Source organism: Onychostruthus taczanowskii, unplaced genomic scaffold (assembly GCF_017590055.1).
Source record: "Onychostruthus taczanowskii isolate IOZ18803 unplaced genomic scaffold, ASM1759005v1 scaffold17, whole genome shotgun sequence".
In the NCBI taxonomy this organism is placed as follows: Eukaryota; Metazoa; Chordata; class Aves; order Passeriformes; family Passeridae; genus Onychostruthus; species Onychostruthus taczanowskii.
The window spans coordinates 11876390-11894621 of NW_024498906.1; the positions used below are offsets into that span (position 1 = coordinate 11876390).

The window sequence follows — 18232 nt, forward strand, 5'->3', positions numbered from 1 at the left end:
GGAATCACAAACAGCAATTTTTCCTTTTTCTGTCATTGCTGTTCTCCAAGTGAAACCTGTGTTGGCAGTGCCACATTAACCACATCCCTGCTGCTGTTGCAGAGCCCAGTGCCAAAGGAAGATATGGAAATAACCCTGGAGACCAAACCTGGGCTGCCAGAGGAGGAGGAGGCTCCATTCCCCACCCTCAAGTCAGAGGACAGTGGCATTGGCCTGAGTGCCTCCTCCCCAGAGCTGTGCCAGCACCTGGGGGTGCCCACGGTGACCCTGGAGAGAGATGATGTCTGGAAAAAAGGAGGGAGCATCCAGAAAACTCTGCACTGCATCCAGGAGCTGGTGGCCAAGTTTGCCAGCAAATACATTTTTGGGATGCAGCTCCAAGAAATGAGTCCTGAAGGGATTGCAGCAATAAATCTGGGTGGGAAGGAGAAAAAGGAGAATGGCTACAGGTTACCTGAGAGTGGCAACAAGAAAAAGAGTCCCTGGGATGGCAAGCAAATCACTGTGCCTCAGGTGAAACAAATGCTCTCAGAGCTGTTCTCAGCCCGGAGCTCGCCCTTCAGGAGCAAGAATTCCACTGCTCTCCTCTCTGAACACAAAAAGGAGAAAGAGGAGGAGGAGTGGGACCTGGAGCTGGTGCTGGGACCCCTCAGAGGGGACTGCAAGGAAGCTTTCTCTGCAGCTTGTCACCTGCTGCTGGATTGTACCACATTCCCAGTTTACCTGTCTGAGGAGGAGACGGAACATTTGTACCTTTCTCTGTTTCAGGACCCTGGTAAGAGTTTTCCTTTCCTGAGGATTTTTAGGATGGAAACAGTGAGAGCTTGGCTATTTTCCGGACCAGAGGCACTAAAAACCCTTGGACAGGGCTGAAAGCAAATTGGGAATTAAATCGTCCCCCACCTCAGCATCTCGGGTGTGCCTGGCAGCTGAGTTTTGCCAAGCTTCTTAAATTTAAATTTTTTTTTAAAAATCCACTATAAAATTTGGAGCTGAAGGGATACGAAGACATCCTGGCCTGTACAGCCTTGCATGGTTCAGGATTTTCAGGATACCCGTCCCTGCTGTGCCCTGTTATGCATGGGTTATGCCCCCAAAAAAGGATGTTGTAGAGGAAGATGGATGTAGGTGGAAAATTTGAGCTCTAAACCATAAAATCATCTCTTATCCCAAAAATCATCTCTTATCCTCAGCATTCAAAGGAGTTCAGTGTACAAATAAGAATAATTTTGTGCAGCCAGAGGCCTGTTTGTTCCTGGATTTCCAGTTCATTCCTTAGCTTTAGCAGGAGCTGCTATTGACCTGAAGGTTAACTCACAAACAGGTTTGTGGGGAATGGAGAGGTGGGAAACTGGAAAATTGGGTTCTGTTCCTCACCTCACTCATATTCTTGCTGTCTGATGATACTCCCATCATCTCCATGGCTGAGCATGGCATGGACATGGAATACTTCTATTGCTCCCTAAGGAAAAGATGGCTTGGATTGATGTCAGCTACTTCAGTTATAGTTTATAAATCCTGAAAGGAGGGGCCTCAGTGCTACTGGAAGAGCATCCATGGATCCTGAGCCCTTTGGAACTGGTTGTGACAATGGCAGCTGGAAAACAAACCAGCAGCTCTAAATAATAAACATATTAATTGGGAATATTATTGGGAATATTATATGTTATTGGATTGGGAATAAACATATAGGGCAAAACAGAAATCCTGGAAGGTTTGGGGTCCTGCAAGGGCTTTCTGCTGGGAGAAGTAGGGAAAACATGGAGAGGTTGTGGCTGCCTCATCCCTGGAAATGTTCCAGGCCAGACTTGGAGCACCCTGGGAGGGTGGAAGGTGTCCCTGCCATCTTCAAGGGCCCTTCCAACACAAACCTTCTGTGATTCCATGAACTGTTGATGACAGGATCTGGGCAGTCATTTTGGTCCTGTGATCTTGCTTAAAGGATTTTTGGGAGTATGACCCCAACCCTGAGGTTGTTTCATGTGGATTCTTTTGCTTCTTTTTTTTGCCAAGGTCAGGATTAAAGGTGTGAGAGGGTATTTCATGTTAGGACTCAGATGTTTATCAGTTCTTGTCTCTGTTACAGTCTCACAAATCCTGAGTTCTGCAGCACTTCACTCTGACAAACAAAATGGAGCCCTGCCTCTCTCTCTACAAGGCCTTTAAAGGATAAACTGTTTAATTAAGAAATGACACCTAAATTATTTTCACTTTTAACCCAATAACCAACCACCTGTTCCTGCAATGAGGACTTTTTTATCCAGTGACACAAAACCACCCAAACCCGTGAAGGAGAAGGACCAACCTCCACCCTAAACCCTCCATCTTGCTTTGTATCTATTACTGTATTCTGAACCCTTAAACTCTGAGTTTCCCACCCTGTGATATCACACACTTCTGTTCAAACTGCACACCCACAATCCCAGTTCTGTCATTCCATTTTGGAAGCTTCTCCAGGGCCTCAGGTCAATGCAGTGTTCTCCTGGGGGTCAGTGCCTGGCAGCACAGAAAGTTTAAAATTCTCAGTAACCAAGGTTCCAACAGTTCCAAACCCTTTCTGTCCCTTCCCTTGTGAGCAGGAGGTGATCCCAGCTTCCCTCTGTGGCTGAAGTCCCTGATGACGATCTGCTGCTGTGTCAATGACTGCTACGTGCAGAATGTGTCCATCTTCACCCTCCTGGAGGTCATCAACCACTCCCAGTCCCTGGCACTGGTGATTGAGGACAGGATGAAGAGGTACAAAGTGTCTGGCCACAACCCTTTCCTTGGCAAGCTGCAGATGGTCACCCTTCCTCCCATTGCTCCTGCAGTCCTGAAGATGATCTCAGAGAAAACAGATTTCTACCAGGTGTCCGTTTTCTTTTCCTTTTTTACTGCCCAGCTACGCTGACCCTCTAATTCATAGAATCCTGGGATTCTGAGGCCATTTGGGAATGCCTTCTGGCAACAGGAAGCCAGGAAGGAAATGGCTCTTACTATGAATATAATTATGAGTATATTCATATTTAGTTGTTTGCTCTTTTTCCCTAGAGAGTTGCCTGTGTGCTCTGGAATCAGCTGAACAAGGAGACTCGGGAGCACCACATTGCCTGTGTGGAATTGTTCTACAGACTTCACTGCCTGGCTCCCTCAGCAAATATCTGTGAGGACATCATCTGCCAGGCCCTTCTGCACCGGGATAAAGTAGGTCCTGTGTAGCTGCAGCTGTCTTCACAGAGAGCAAACAAACACAGCTTCTCAAGGATATTTCTTGGGAATTGCAGTGAGGAACTTTAGAGAAAGAGAAAACAATTCTTATCTTTATTTTCTGTTTTTTGTTGTTTTTATACACGTGGAATGTGTTAAGAAGATTGTTTACCTGAAGGGATTTGGTAATTAGATTCTAGTGATAATTGTTTATATTAATTAACCAATCACTGGAAGCCGTGTCCTGACTGTCTGGAGACAGTCACGAGGTTTTCTTTAGTATCCTTTTAACATCTCTTTAGTATAGTTATAATATGTTATTAATGTAATATAGTATAGTTTAATAAAGCAATTGTTCAGCATTCTGAATCAGTAGAGTCAGTACCAATCATTCCCAGATGTTGGAATCATCCTGACTCTACTATAGGTCCTGCATGCACTGGAAGCCCCTCCAGCACTGTGGAATTGTTCCAGTGCTTCCCAAAAGTCCTGCTGTTCCCTTCTCCATGTGTTCACTCCCGTGGTTGCTGTGTTTTCCAAGAGTCTGGCAGGCTCTGTCCATGCTTTTACAATTCCCTGGGATTTGTTCAGCATGGGATTAGTGCTGGACTTAATCCCTGGGTACAAAATCTAGCACTAGATATTATGTGGAGTTTTTAGTTCAAACTCAAATCCTGTTGTTTTTGTCAGGATTTCCCACTGCTCCAGCTCTACCAGTATCTGTAAAATCACTTTATTTTTATAGTATTTGGTCTCACAATAAGCTGTATTTTAAGTGAGCCAGTTATTAATTATTTTCCTTCCCTAATATAATGACAGCACAGTTCTTTAACAGCTGACAGAGCATTTTGCACAATAAAACTTTAACCAGTCTTTCCCATTGTTTTCCTGTCCTTGCAATATTGCAACATAAAAATTTGCAAACCTTTTTAAAGCTTTTCACCAGTATCCACTGCGTGGATACCAATGTATTCTCTTTTCATCCAACTTGGAAACCTCCCTAAATCTCCTTTTTTTCCTTGCCAAGGGAACAAGGCTAGAAGCTCTGTTCAGATTCTCTGTCATGTGGCACCTGACCAGAGAGATCCAAGGCAGCAGAGTGACTTCCCACAATCGCTCCTTTGATAGGTATTTCCACTTCCATTTGCATTTTTATATTTAATTATATCATGTTTTATTCTCTTTTCTGAGCTGGAGAGGAGTTCTCTGTAGGGAGAGTAAAAAAAATGAACAAAAGGAATATTTTCCATTTCCTTGGAGTTTATCTTTGCAGGGCACTCTGTGCATGCTGTGGTTTCTTTTGGGTGAAGGAAGTTGCTGTAAAAATAGAAAGACCTTCATTAAGGAAGAGTAGCTTTTCTGGAGAGCAGATATTTTTTAATCTTGGAGTGAATTAAATTTGCCTTCCAAAGAAAATAACACCAGCTCCTTGTAAAAACAAAAATCTTAGTTTAGTTTTACTTCCTATGAGATAAAATGAAATAAAAGCAAATAAGTATGGGAAAGAATTTAAAAGGTGGGAGGATTAGTGAGGCCTTGCTTGTACAATTCCTGAGCTCAGTCCAGGAAAGCTGCTTGGCCAAAGCTGTTGGGAGCAGACCTGAGCCATTGAGCACGCTCTGGGTGTGTTCCCTGCCCGGATTTTATTGCTTAATTTAACTTTTTTTAGGGATTTCAGCTGTCCTTGGTGCTGGTGATGCCTTGGAGTGCCTCCCTAGAGCAGAGGCTAGACAAGATTAAGAGAATAAGAGCAGGTATTTATTAAAGGCCTCCACAGACACACCTTGGGCACCCAGAAGCCTCCCAGAGGCCTCAGCCAACCTGGACAATGGTCACCAGTGTTTCACACAATTATCACTTTGGTCCATTTACATATCAGGGGTTAATTCTCCAATTACAGCTTCAGATAATGAAGTCATTAACCCCCAGTTTGCTTCCTCCCAGTTCACTTTTTTTTTTATATTTTCAGGTCCTGAGGCTGTAGGGTGTCCTTGGGTGTCAGGCCTAGAGGGATTGTTTTGTCTGAGCGAAATGTGAAGACAGTGATGCCTTGGGAGGCTGCCTGGAACAGAGGCCAGGCAGTGCTAAAGGAATAAAGCAGGGATTTATTAAAAAGCCTTTAAAGGATACACTTTGGGCAGCAAAAGAGCCCAGCTGAGGCTACACCCAAGATGGACCCAAGATGCACCCTGGGTCATGAGTTTTCACAATTTTATAGGTTTTGGTCCATTTCTATCTTGGGGTTAATTGTCCTATTACATCTTCAGGTTATGAAGTCCCATCCTCCCAGATTGCTCTCCTCAGTTTGCTGTTGTTTGTACTTTTTTGGGGCCTGGAAAAGGATCGTTTTGTGTGAGTGAACTCTGAGGAGAACTTGCTGACACTTCATGTGAGGTTCAGAGTTATACACTAATGCAGTGCAAAATCTGGAAAATATGAAATCTAAAACTTAAGGCATCAACAGTAACTAACACTTCATGAGCAGTTTAGAGTTATGCACTAGTGTGTGAGAAAGAGACTTGTAAGGATCCATTGTAAGACTTGTAGATCAGATTTGTAAGAATCCATTGTAAGACTTGTAGATCAGATTTGTAAGAATCCACTGTAAGATTTGTAAGAATGGATTTGTAAGAATCCACTGTAAGATTTGTAAGAATGGATTTGTAAGAATCCACTGTAAGATTTGTAAGAATGGATTTGTAAGAATCCACTGTAAGATTTGTAAGAATGGATTTGTAAGAATCCACTGTAAGATTTGTAAGAATGGATTTGTAAGAATCCAGGCACTAATCCATACACTAATGTGCAATGTGTGAGAAATCCATTTCAAACCCCGGAGAAGGCCGAGTGCCGAGTTACCCGTGTTTTCCCGCAGGTCGCTGTTCGTGGTGCTGGACAGCCTGACGTGCTCGGACGGGGCCATCGGCGCGGCGGCGCAGGGCTGGCTGCTGCGGGCGCTGTCGCTGAGCGATGTGGCGCGGATCCTGGAGCCCGTGCTGCTGCTGCTGCTGCACCCCCGCACCCAGCGCACCTCCCTGGGCTGCCTCAGGCACCGCGCCTCCCCAGGTACCGCCGGGGCTGTGGTAAAAGGCAGGGAGAAATCATGAGGAGGACTCTGTTGGTATCAGAAGGCTAATTAATTGCTTTATTGTACTGTGTTATTGTCATTCCTGCGCCGAGAATAACACAGGAACAGGCGGGAGGCGGTATTGTAGAAAGAGCAAGGAAGGCTTTATTCAAGAGAACAGTACAGTTTTATAGAGTGATACAACAGATTCTGTTTGATTGGTTAATAAAAACATCTTCCTCATACACTGTCCTTGAGAAGAACAGAAAGACGAAGTAGAAAAACACCACCTGCAGATTGCTTATACTTAACAAGTTATCACATTCTTACAACTCCCTAAAAATTCTCACAAGCCGTGTGAGAAGCACTTGCTGTTTCTCTCTCTCTGTCCCATTGGAATGCACATATTATTCTATACCCTGTTACACTACATCTAAACTGAAACTGCACAAGCACTCAACTGCACTGAAGAGAATCTCATGACTGCCTGCTGACCGACAGTCTGCACATGTGCTTGGCCCTGACAGTCCAAGGAAACACAGCACCATCACTGGGTGAACAATCTGCATATTGCATTCTACTTTGGCACAAACACAGGTGCAGCAAATAAGATAAGAATGGTTTTGATCATTCTTTGTCTGCTTCTCTCACTGCTTCTCTCAGGTTCAGAGAATGTGAATCCCTCAGGGCCCTCTGGGGCACTGCCTCATCCATGAGATGAGGCCAGCGGGGTGAGGGCCAGCCCTTGCCTTGGGTCACAACAACCCCAGGGAGCCCCAGGCTGGGCAGAGGGGCTGGAAAGCTGGAAAAGCCCAGGGGGTGCTGGGGACAGGGCTGGACACGAGCCCAGGGGTGCCCAGGTGGGCAAGAGGCCACTGGCAGCTGGGCTGGATGAGGAATTGTGTGTCCAGCAGGAGCAGGGCAGGGATTGTCCCTCTGTGCTGGCTCTGAGAGGCCCCTCGAGGGCTGTGCCCAGTTCTGCTCCTGCAGGAGAGACCTGGAGGGGCTGGAGCGTGTCCAGGGCAGGGAACGGAGCTGGGAAGGGGCTGGAGCCCCAGCAGGGGCTGAGGGAGCTGGGAAGGGGCTGAGCCTGGAGCAAAGGAGGCTCAGGGGGCCCTTGTGGCTCTGCACAAGTCCCTGCCAGGAGGGGACAGCCGGGGGGGTCGGGCTCTGCTCCCAGGGAACAGGGACAGGAGCAGAGGGAACGGCCTCAGGCTGGCCCAGGGCAGGCTGAATTTGGATATTAGGAAAAATTCCTTCATGGAAATGATGGTAAAACATTGGAAGGGACTGCCCAGGGCAGTGCTGGAGTCACCTTCCCTGGAAGTGTTGGAAACTATGTGGATGTGACACTTGAGGACAAGTTTAGAAGTGAACAGGGGCATGGTACTGGGTGATGTTGGACTCTGATCTTGGAGGTCTTTTCCAATGTTAACAATTCTGTGATTTGGCTGAAATACCCAAGTTTGCTTTTTTTTACTGGAGCAGAGCAGGAAGTGCAGAAGTTTCTGGAAGTTCCTGTCCCCTGTCCTGTGCCTGTTACCAGGCTGTGCTTTCAGCATCATTTCTTGGTGTCAGTTGACAAATAAATGTCCCACAATTAAAGCATCCACAGGGCTGCCATAGAAATACAGAGATAATCTATTCCTTCCTTGTTCCACAGCATTTAATTAAGGGAAAAAATAGCTCTTTAATTAATTAATTAATCAATCCCTCTGTTGCCATCCTTCTCATTGCCCTCCTGATCTCCACAAATATTTAATGTTCAGGAAGCATAAAAAAAGATAATTGTCACTCTTAGGGTGTCTCAGCCTAAAAGTGTTTTATGTTTTGATCCTGTTCTTTTTGCAGGAGGTTAGCACTGCTCTTTAACCACTTTAAAAGTGAAATAATTCTTGCCTTAAGAATAATTGTTGTTCATTTTTTTTAGTCACACTCATTACAATTAATACTGGACTGGAGCAAAGCAGCTTTCTAAACTTCTTAAATAAATATTATAATATTATAAAGCGTGATGTGTTGACTAAATGACCCTTAAAGGACCCTTCCAAGCCTGACTGTGATATGATTTTATGTGTGAAATAGCAATCAAATTAATAAAATCTATTTTTCAGACTATGTTCGTGATTGGCTTTGCAAGAAAAAGACCCCTCTGAAAGAGTCTGGCATCTCTGAGAGCAATTCTGAGGAAAACCTTCCCTTGAGCCAGTTCACTGCTGTGGACAGAGAAGCAATTTGGGCAGAAGTGGAAAATGATCCAGAGAAAGCAGAGCTAAAAGCTGAGCAGCCTGAAAATGATGGCTCTTCCCAGGACACGGAGGGCGACCAGGACAACAGCGAGCACACGGAGTCTGCAGACACCAGCACAGGCCATGACAGTGACAACACCTCCTCCTTGTCCCCTTCCCTGGAGCTGCAGGAGGTGAGCAGCGAGGACAAGGAGGCTGCAGCTGATGGCAGAGAGGCTCCAGGCCACGGGAATTCCCTCAGTGCCTCCGAGAGCTCCAGATCCAGCGCGGGGCTCAACCTCGTCAGGGCCGACTCCGAGAGGACTCAGGCCTCGGAGTCTCTGTCCAGTGACGAGGAGATGGAGCTGGAGCTGCAGGAGATGGCTCACTGCAGGCTGCTGAGGCAGCAGAAGGAGAAGCAGGAGCTGGCAGAGGCCCTGTTCAAGCACATGCTGCTGTACTTGCAGCCCTACGACTCCCGGCGGGTGCTCTACGCCTTCTCCGTGCTGGAGGCCGTGCTCAAAACCAACCCCAAGGAATTCATCGAGGCTGTGGCCACCACCAGCATGGACACCAGCTCCACAGCGCACCTGAACCTCATCTACAACCTCTTGGCTCGCCACCAGGAAGCTCTGGTAGGGCAGAGCTTTTATGGGAAGCTGCAGCCTCAGTCCCCCACGGCGTGTCCGCACTCGCTGCTGATCGAGCTGCTCACCTCGCTGTGCCTGAGCTTCCTGCGCTCCTACTACCCCTGCTGCCTGCAGCTCAGCCACAGGGACCTGCTGGGCAACAGGGACGTGCAGGTGAAGAGCGTGGAGGTGCTCATCAGGATGATGGCCCAGCTGGCCACCACGGCCAAGGCGGCCGAGCCCAGGAACGTGGAGCTGATCCGCGATCTGCTGGGAAGGTGCCAAGTGCAGGAGCTGGTGCTGCTCTCGCTCTCGGCCTCCATGTACGTCAGCCACAAGCGCTACCAGCTCCTGGCTGATGGGGCCAACCACCAAGAGCAAGAGCTCTTCGAGGAGAGCCTGATCAATTTTGGCCACGATCAGATCTGGAGCGAGCACCCTCTCCAGATTGAGCTGCTGAAGCTGCTGCAGGTGTTGATTGTCCTGGAGCACCACCTTGGCCAGAGGCCTGAGGAGCAGGAGAGCCAGCCAGACCTGTCCAAGGAGTGGCAGCAGGCTCTGAACTTCCAGCAGGCCATTGGGGCCATGCAGTACGTGTACCCACACCCTATCACCTCCCAGGGCTTGTTTGTCTCTGCCGTGGTGAGGGGGCTCCAGCCCGAGTATGGCCATGGCATGCATCCCACCTGGGTGGGCTTGGTCACCAGCTCCCTGCCCTACTTTGGGAAGTCCTTAGGCTGGACCGTGGCCCCATTTGTGGTGCAGATCTGTAAAAACCTGGATGAGCTTGTCAAGCAGTATGAAAATGAAGCTGTGAAGACTTCTGCCAAAACATCTGCCAGGTGAGAGCCACCAGCGGGGATTTGTTATTCCAAAAATTCCCCTTTCCACAGAGCTGGGAGTGTGAAGGAACTCCCTGGGTCAGCACCGTGGCTCCCAGAGTTTGATCCTTAATTCCTGCTGCACCTGGAGTGAGCTGGAGGCAGGATTGGTGCAGCAGCTGGAAGAAGAGAGGAGAGAGGAGCAGCAGCAACTCTGATATTTCCTGGCTCCCTCTGCCTTCCATCCAAGTATGAAAGCTCCCAGTTTTATGGATCCCTTCATTCTGGTATTCCTGATCTGATATTCCTAATATTCCCTCCAATTTTAGCTGTGGAATAGAAACAGGAATTTTTAATCAAGGGAATACCACTTGGCTTATTAACATGTTTTGGTTTTTTTCCCCCTCCCAAAGCTTCACTTCTAAAAGAGAAAATGTGACTCCTGATTATCCCCTCACCCTTCTGGAAGGGCTGACAACCATCGGGCACTTCTGCCTTCTGGATCATCCCCATCCAACAAAAAAGGTACGTGGGAATCTCCTGACAGCAGGGTCACATCCCCCTTCCTTCCAGGTGAAGAGAAACAGGGAATTGTACAAGAAAATAACCTTAGAGAGGCCTCAGAGCACACCCAAAGAACTGAGCTGACTCAAAGTGAAAGGACTGAGCTCAATTTTTCTGTGTTTGAAGACTGCAGAGGGAATTTGAAGTCATTGTTCATGAAGATCTTGGTGATGCAAATATCAGTCCTTAACAAACTGGCTTATTTTCTTTGGATTTATAATGCTTTGATGTGTTCCCTACAATTTTTAGGTTCTTTTGCATAAGAAATCATTTTAACATTGATATTTTGGGGTTTTTTTCCCAGTCATCCTGTTCAGCTGAACCTGCCAACCTGAGGAATGCCAGGAATGCCATCCTGGAGGAGCTGCCCCGAATAATGAACACCATGAGCCTCCTCTGGAATGTCATCAAGAGGGAAGACTCCCAGAAAAGACCAACTGACTTCTTTGGGACAACTAAAGGCTCCTCTTCAGTCTACTTTAAAGCAACCAAAGTAGGAGCTCTTTTAAAATGCTGATTTTTTTTTTTAATCTCCTCGTCCTCCCCAGTGCATTTTACATGGAGTTCTTTTATTGCTGTTTATTTTCTGTATATCCTGGGAAAAGAAATAATACTTTATAAAGTAGGAGATGGTCTTTGCCTTACATTGATAATTATTTTCCTCCCTTTACAGACACTAAGAACAAAAATATTGGACTTCCTGAATCCCTTGACAGCACACCTTGGAATCCAGCTGATGGCAGCAACTGCAGCAGTGTGGAACAGCAAAAAACCTCACAGAAGTCACAGTAAAACCAAGGTGAAGCTAAAGAAAAGGACCTTTTTATTTCCTATATAAAGGCAAATGTTACATTTATGGGGTCAGTTCTTAACTCTGTTTGTAGATTCTTTGGGGTTTTTTAAATAGGAGTGAAAAATCTGAAATCCTCTTAGTTAGAAAAAGCATCAGAACTATAATTAAACCTCAATAAATAATCAAATAAAACCCACATTGTGGGTTTAAATCTGAGAGTAAAATCCATTTTCTATTCAATACTGGATTGCCAAAATATAATTGGCCAATTATATTTTAAAGCTCATGAATCAGCTCAGTTTCCAGAGAAAATGAGAGCTGTGTTCTCTGGAACTCATTATTTATCCTGGGGAGAACCTTTTCCTTTCCTGCTTTCACTGGGGCAGAATCCAGTTGTGTTCATGAGGTGTTGGGAGATCTTTAATGGCAAGGGCAGTGTGTGGTTATCCTGTGTAATTTACATTTCATTTTGAGGGGTGTGTGTTCTGCTTTGTTTTCTCTTGTCAGATTCTCCCAGTGGCCAGTGCATCCCAGCTCATTCTCGTGGACTTAATTTGTGCCCTGAATACATTGAAAATTGACACCATCTTGTATCTGGTCAAAGAGGTGGTGAAGAAACCAGCACAGATCAAGGGGGAAGAGGTATTAGGTGTTCTATATTTTTTAAACAGCTCTTTTACAAAACCAAATTCACCAAGCATTAAGCATTTTTCTAATAGTACACAAACAAAAATTTTTAAAAATCCTTTAATCCTAATCAAAAACCCAAAACAAATTAAATATCCATTTCCATTAATAACCTAAAGCAAAAAGTGTACTTATATCTCCACAAGTTCAAAAGCAAACTAAATTCCAAAAAAGATCACAAACCGTATCAAATATAAAAAGTGTTAAAAACTCTAGAAACAAAAAGGTAAGCACACAAACAAAAACTACAACTAAAAACAAACACCTCTTACTTCACATACAAAAACTACAAACGTAAAATTAAATCTAATATCGCATTTATATATTTTGATTTTATTTACTCTCAACAATACAGTTTTACCCATTAATCAACCAAAACCCAATATTTAAATAACCTTAACCAATACATCAAACTTAAATACCATACCTTTAACTCATTCAAACCCTAAAAAACCATTTTCAAATTATTTAACAAATTTATCAATAACTACTAAACCAATACCAAAAACCATTCCTCCACATCCTTCACAATTCATTATAAATCCCTCTAATAAAGTTTACAGCACATTCCTTCCTCAAATATCTTGTACACAACAAAAATTTAAAAATCCTGAGTTCTATAAAAATAAATTTTTACATCAAATTCAATATTTTTATACTTAAAATATAAAGATATAAAATATGTAAATACAAAAATAAATATATAAAATAAATAAATATCATAATATAAATATATACATATAAATATACAATTATTTCAACTATAAAATTATATTACAATCTATTATATATTTTATATTATTTATATTGTTTATATTTTATATATAAAAATATAATTATTTTTATATTTATTTATTTAAAAAATAAATATGTAATATAACAACGAAAACAAAACTTCAAGCAGGAAGATAATTCCATTTTCTGAATGTATTCCAGGCTGGATGTGTTTCAATGTGTCTTTGAAGAACTGTTGGAAGGGTTTGCTTTTAAATGTGGGATTGTCCTTTGCTCCTGAATGAGTTTTGTTATCCAGATTGTGTCTGATACACAAAAAAATAGATTTTTAAAAATATTTCAGGAGATGGTGATGGGAAAAGGGGAATGGCCTCCCTCCCTCACAGGGATCAAATTTTCCCAATATCAGAAACAAAAATAACAAACCTTCCAACCAAAGCGGAGATGATGAAAGGTGGTTTTGTGTAAGTGGATAAAAAAGTCCACATTGCAGACTTCGAGTGATTATTTATTAGGTTAAAAGTAAAAATAATTTGGATGACATTTTTAATTAAATAGTTAAAAAAACCTCATCTAGAAAGATAGTCAACCATTTTGTACCTTGTTAGTGAGATACTACAGAACTCACTATTGTGAGACTGTAACATAAATAAAAAAATAAACATCTAATCCTAAATGCAAAATACCATCTCAAGTACCTTCAATCCTGACTCAACAGAAGTACAGAAAAGAAGCCAAAAACCAGCATATGATGATGTTTTGTGTGAGGAATAAAATATTGATTAGTTTTGTTTTGTAAAATTATATAGAGTTATGTAAGATAACTACGTAAGTATTAATTATTAATATTATTTAGTTAGGAGTATGAAGAAATATTAGAGTAAAACAATGTATGTAGTGAAGAAGAAATTGGTAATAATTAGGAATTAATTAGATAATATATATGATTAATAATACATATGAAATTATATAATTAGAAAGTACTATAATCAAAAAGTACTAAAATGAGATTTTGGGAATAAATCCTTCCCTGGCAGGGTGGGCAGGGGCTGGGATGTGGTAACACAAGTGGGTTGTCCTGAGTTCATGTCCTGTGTGTGGATATTGAAATCTCCAAGCTGTCTAGGAAAATTAATTAATCCTTGGAGCTCCCAGCTGGGCTTGGCAATGGGAATGACTCTGAGCTCAGCTGTGTAAAGAAAGGAGCAGAGCAGAATCCTCCTCCTGTTCTGCCTTATTTCACCAGCAGTTTGAACACTGCTTACCTGGGTGGGTTTGGGTTTCATGAGCGAACAGAGAAATTCAATCTCCCCTTCTGCTTCAGAGTCTTGCCAGCAAAATGACAGAAAATGTCATTTTACAGCCTCTGCCTTGCTTTGGCTGGCTGGGATTTGGTTTCATTGCAGCTCCTCATTTCCCTAGCAATTAAACATACCAATTAAATATCTGATGCCACTTTGGTTACATTACAGGAGGTGACCCAAAAGATTCTGGAGGCTGTGGGGACCATTGCTGGTTCTTCCCTGGAACAGACCAGTTGGCTGAGCAGGAATTTGGAAGTGAAAGCTCAGCCTCAGATTTTACCAGATGAATTCAACATGGAGGATGTCAATGGTAATGTGACTTTCTCTGACTCCTGCTGCTCCCTGTCCTCTGCTGCAGGCAGTGAAGAGCACAAGGGGTTTGATGATGTGTGCTTTGCATGATTTCATATTTCATGTAATGCCAATTTGCACATAAATGTTCTATTTGAGCAGCAGATTAGGAAACAGCAACATTTAAACCTGTCTGAAGAGAAAACTCGATTATTTTGCTTTTTTTTAGATACATCAGTGGTACCATCTTCAATGGTTTCTGCCTCTGCTCCTTCAATCTACAGTGTCCAAGCCCTTTCTCTCCTGGCAGAGGTCAGTGGGGCCCTCTTATCTCTGGGGTTTCTTAAGCTGAGGACCTCCTCACTGTGCACAGCTCCTGAAAGGTGCCTGTGCTCAGCTGGGGCTGGGCTCTGTCTCCAGGCAGCACTGACACAACCAGAGCACACAGCCTGCAGCTGCACCGAGGGAAATACATGCTGGATAGCAGGAAAAAGTTTATTCCAGAATGGTGATAAAGTTTTGGAATGGCTGCCTGGGGAGGTGGTGCAGTCACCATCCCTGGGGGTGTTTAACAAAGCCTGGATGTGGCACTGGGGCCAGGGTTTGGTTGAGCTGTTGGGGCTGGGTTGGACTTGATGTTCTTGAAGGTCTCTTCCAACCCAGTGATCCTGGGATTCTGTGTTTCTGTGAAGAGAATTTTCCTGACAGATTAAACAGGAGTGCCAGTCTTTTGGGAGCTATTCAACTCACACATTTCCAGCCTGAACCATGGCTGGAGCACTTGCTGCAGTGCCAGCCGTGGGTGTGCAGAGCTCTGTGTCCCTTGTCAGGTGCTGGCCTCGCTGCTGGACGTGGTGTACCGCAGTGATGAGAAGGACAAGGCCGTGCCCCTCATCTCCCGCCTGCTCTACTTCGTGTTCCCCTACCTGCGGAACCACAGGCCAGTCTCTCCCTGCTCCTGCCATTTCCCTGCCTCATCTTTTTGTTTTCCCTTGTTTCTCCATTCTCTGTTCCCATTCTAATGGGTTTGAGCTGGGTTTGAGCACTGTTTCCCCAGGAGCTGAACCGTTGTTGTTTGAGCTCTGCTTCCCCCACTGGGGATTTTGGGTTTTACTCAATCTCCCCTTTCTGTGCCTGTCAGGGGATGGGGATGGGGCAGCAGAGCATGGGAGGTGCAGGATCCACCAGGAAGCAGAAAAGCATCATCTGTCCCTATTCTCTCCCTAGTTTTTCTCACAAATGTGGGAGAGATGGATGATATCCAATGGGGACACAGGGCATGGAATGGTTTGGGTTGGAAAGGACCTCAAAGCCCATCCAGTGCCAGCCCTGCCATGGCAGGGACACCTTCCACTGTGCCAGGCTGCTCCAAGCCCCAGTGTCCAACCTGGCCTTGGGCACTGCCAGGGATCCAGAGGCAGCCACAGCTTCTCTGGGAATTCCATCCCAGCCCTGCCCTCCCCACCCTACCAGAGAACAATTCCTTCCTAAAATTGCATTCAAACCAACCCTTTTGTGAGCTGGGATCTGTTTTTGAACTTTAAAAAAGCCCATATTGATAATTTTTGTCCTCTCCCATAGTGCCTACAACATTCCCAGTTTCCGTGCTGGTGCTCAGCTGCTGAGCTCCCTGAGTGGATACGCCTACACCAAGAGAGCCTGGAAAAAAGAAGTGCTGGAATTGTACATGGATCCATCTTTTTTCCAGATGGACACTTCCTGCACTCAGTAAGATATGGAATTGCAGCACTCTGAGCTTGTATTCTGAATTTATAAGGAAAGGTTTTAAAGGAGAGGAGTAACACTGGGAAGAAAATTCCACTTAGTGCTTTCTTATAGGATAATGTTAAAAATGGGTCTCAGCACTAATTCTGCTCCAGACAAGAGTCTGCACACAAATCCTGCCTGGAAACCGTTTTCTTGTATGGAAAGTTTGACCCAAATTATTTCTGAGGTGAATCCACACCACAGGTTTCCCTGGATATCTAATTCCTTCTTTCTCTCCTGCAGCTGGAGATCCATCATTGATCATCTCCTCACACATGAGAAAACCATGTTTAAGGATTTAATGAGTAAGTATCAGCTGCTGATAATGTATTTCTACCTCAATTTGAAATCTATTTGCATCTGAGCCATTTGGGTGCATTTTTATTACACTGATTTATCCATAAAGGGCTGACTGCACATAATTGACCATTTTGGGAACTTGATTCCCAGCTAAAGCTGAGTTAAATCTGGATTTTGATCATGTCTAAAACACACCAGTGGAGATTTTGCTGTAGAGGTGCTTCTGTTGGGCTCCCACATTCACATTTTGCTCTAGTTTTGAGGTGTCCAAGTGTGACCTTTCACAGGAGGAGACTTTGGCAAACTCTGCAGGTGTCTGCCATGAGCAGTGCAGCAAACCTTCCTTTGCTGTGCTGTGACCTCTAATCCAGGCTCAAGGGGAGTGTGGAAGAACAAATCCTGGGGAAGGGGTGGGATGGGACCCCTTAGAGTGGCCTCAAGCACCTTTAGTCTCTTTTTCATCCTTGCTAAAAAAATAATTCAACAGTTACAACACAAGACAAATTTTATTCCGCAAGACAAATTCACGGTTGCTGACCCAAGAGAGTTCTTTTACTGGAAGATTTCAGGACCCAGGGATTATCCCCAGCCCCAAAGGCAGGCAGTTCCTGTGGGGTGGATAACTGTGCTGTGTGTTGCAGCCATGCAGAGCAGTGCCCTGAAGCTGTACCCCAGCTTTGAGCAGAAGGCCATGCTGCTGAAGCGCCAGGCGTTCGCCGTCTTCAGCGGGGAGATCGACCAGTACCACCTGTACCTGCCCCTGATCCAGGGTGAGCCTCCATCCCTGCCCTTCCCTGCAGCTGCAGCACAAATCCCTTGGGACACAGAAGCCCCTGGATCCCTGGCAGTGCCCAAGGCCAGGATGGATGGGGCTTGGAGCAGCCTGGGGTAGATGAAGGTGTCCCTGCCCCTGGAGCTGGCTGATCTTTAATGTCCCTCCCAACCCAAACCATTCCATCATAGAAATTCTGTAAGAAAGCAAAGTCACCTCTTTTCCAACAAGTGCTTCGGGGTTATTTTAATTTTGAATAAAATTGATGAATCTTTGAGTTCCAACAGATAAATGACCTCAGCAAGGAAAGGCAGGAATCTTGGTTTCAAGGCCTTTGGTCTGGAAATGGGATTATTTCATGGCAACCTTCCAGCCACTCTTGACCTGCTGTTGTTCTCTTTAAATGCCAGTTTTGATCACATTTTGTGCACCACAAACCACTTGGGCTTTGTCTGAATTACAATTCAGTTAATAGAATGCAAAGAACTTAGCCCAAAACTGATGATCAAATAAAAATTGTGATTTGCCACCTTCTACAAGGTGGAGAGGGAGCTTTCACAAGGGCTGGAGTGACAGGACAAGGGAATGGCCTTAAACTGCCAGAGGGCAGGGTTGGATGGGATCTTGGGAATTAGGAATTGTTCCCTGGCAGGGTGGGCAGGGCTGGGATGGAATTCCCAGAGCAGCTGGGGCTGCCCCTGGATCCCTGGCAGTGCCCAAGGCCAGGTTGGACACTGGGGCTTGTTGATGACTCTCAGTGTGTGGCGGGGCTACGAGGCTTGACTCCATTTCAGAAGGCTGATTTATTATGTTAGATATTATATTAAAATGCTACATTAAGACTATACTAAAAGAACGGAGAGATCAGAAGGCTCAACAAGAACGAACAGAACAGAATAGAATAACAAAAATCCTGTGACTGCTCACAGCCTTGGCACAGGTGGCTGTGATTGGTCATCAATGGAAAACAATCCACATGCACCAATCACAGATGCACCTGTTGCATTCCACAGCAGCAGATAGTAATTGTTTACATTTCTCTCCTGAGGCTCCTCAGCTTCTCAGGAGAGGAAAAATCCCAGCAAGGA

At 44.7% G+C, this 18232-nt stretch overlaps 1 protein-coding gene across 1 annotated transcript in view; it reads left to right on the plus strand.

Moving 5' to 3' along the window:
- The window catches only part of DOP1B (DOP1 leucine zipper like protein B), a 47897-nt gene that overhangs the window by 24383 nt on the left and 5282 nt on the right, over positions 1-18232 (plus strand). The window contains exons 14-29 of the mRNA XM_041399709.1: positions 103-775; positions 2580-2848; positions 3031-3183; positions 4214-4314; positions 6062-6252; positions 8368-9952; positions 10345-10456; positions 10800-10988; positions 11169-11294; positions 11796-11930; positions 14183-14324; positions 14535-14617; positions 15136-15245; positions 15887-16033; positions 16316-16377; positions 17014-17142. Of these exons, the coding sequence (XP_041255643.1) occupies positions 103-775; positions 2580-2848; positions 3031-3183; positions 4214-4314; positions 6062-6252; positions 8368-9952; positions 10345-10456; positions 10800-10988; positions 11169-11294; positions 11796-11930; positions 14183-14324; positions 14535-14617; positions 15136-15245; positions 15887-16033; positions 16316-16377; positions 17014-17142 (4207 nt within the window). The remainder of the gene's footprint in view (positions 1-102; positions 776-2579; positions 2849-3030; positions 3184-4213; positions 4315-6061; positions 6253-8367; positions 9953-10344; positions 10457-10799; positions 10989-11168; positions 11295-11795; positions 11931-14182; positions 14325-14534; positions 14618-15135; positions 15246-15886; positions 16034-16315; positions 16378-17013; positions 17143-18232) is intronic.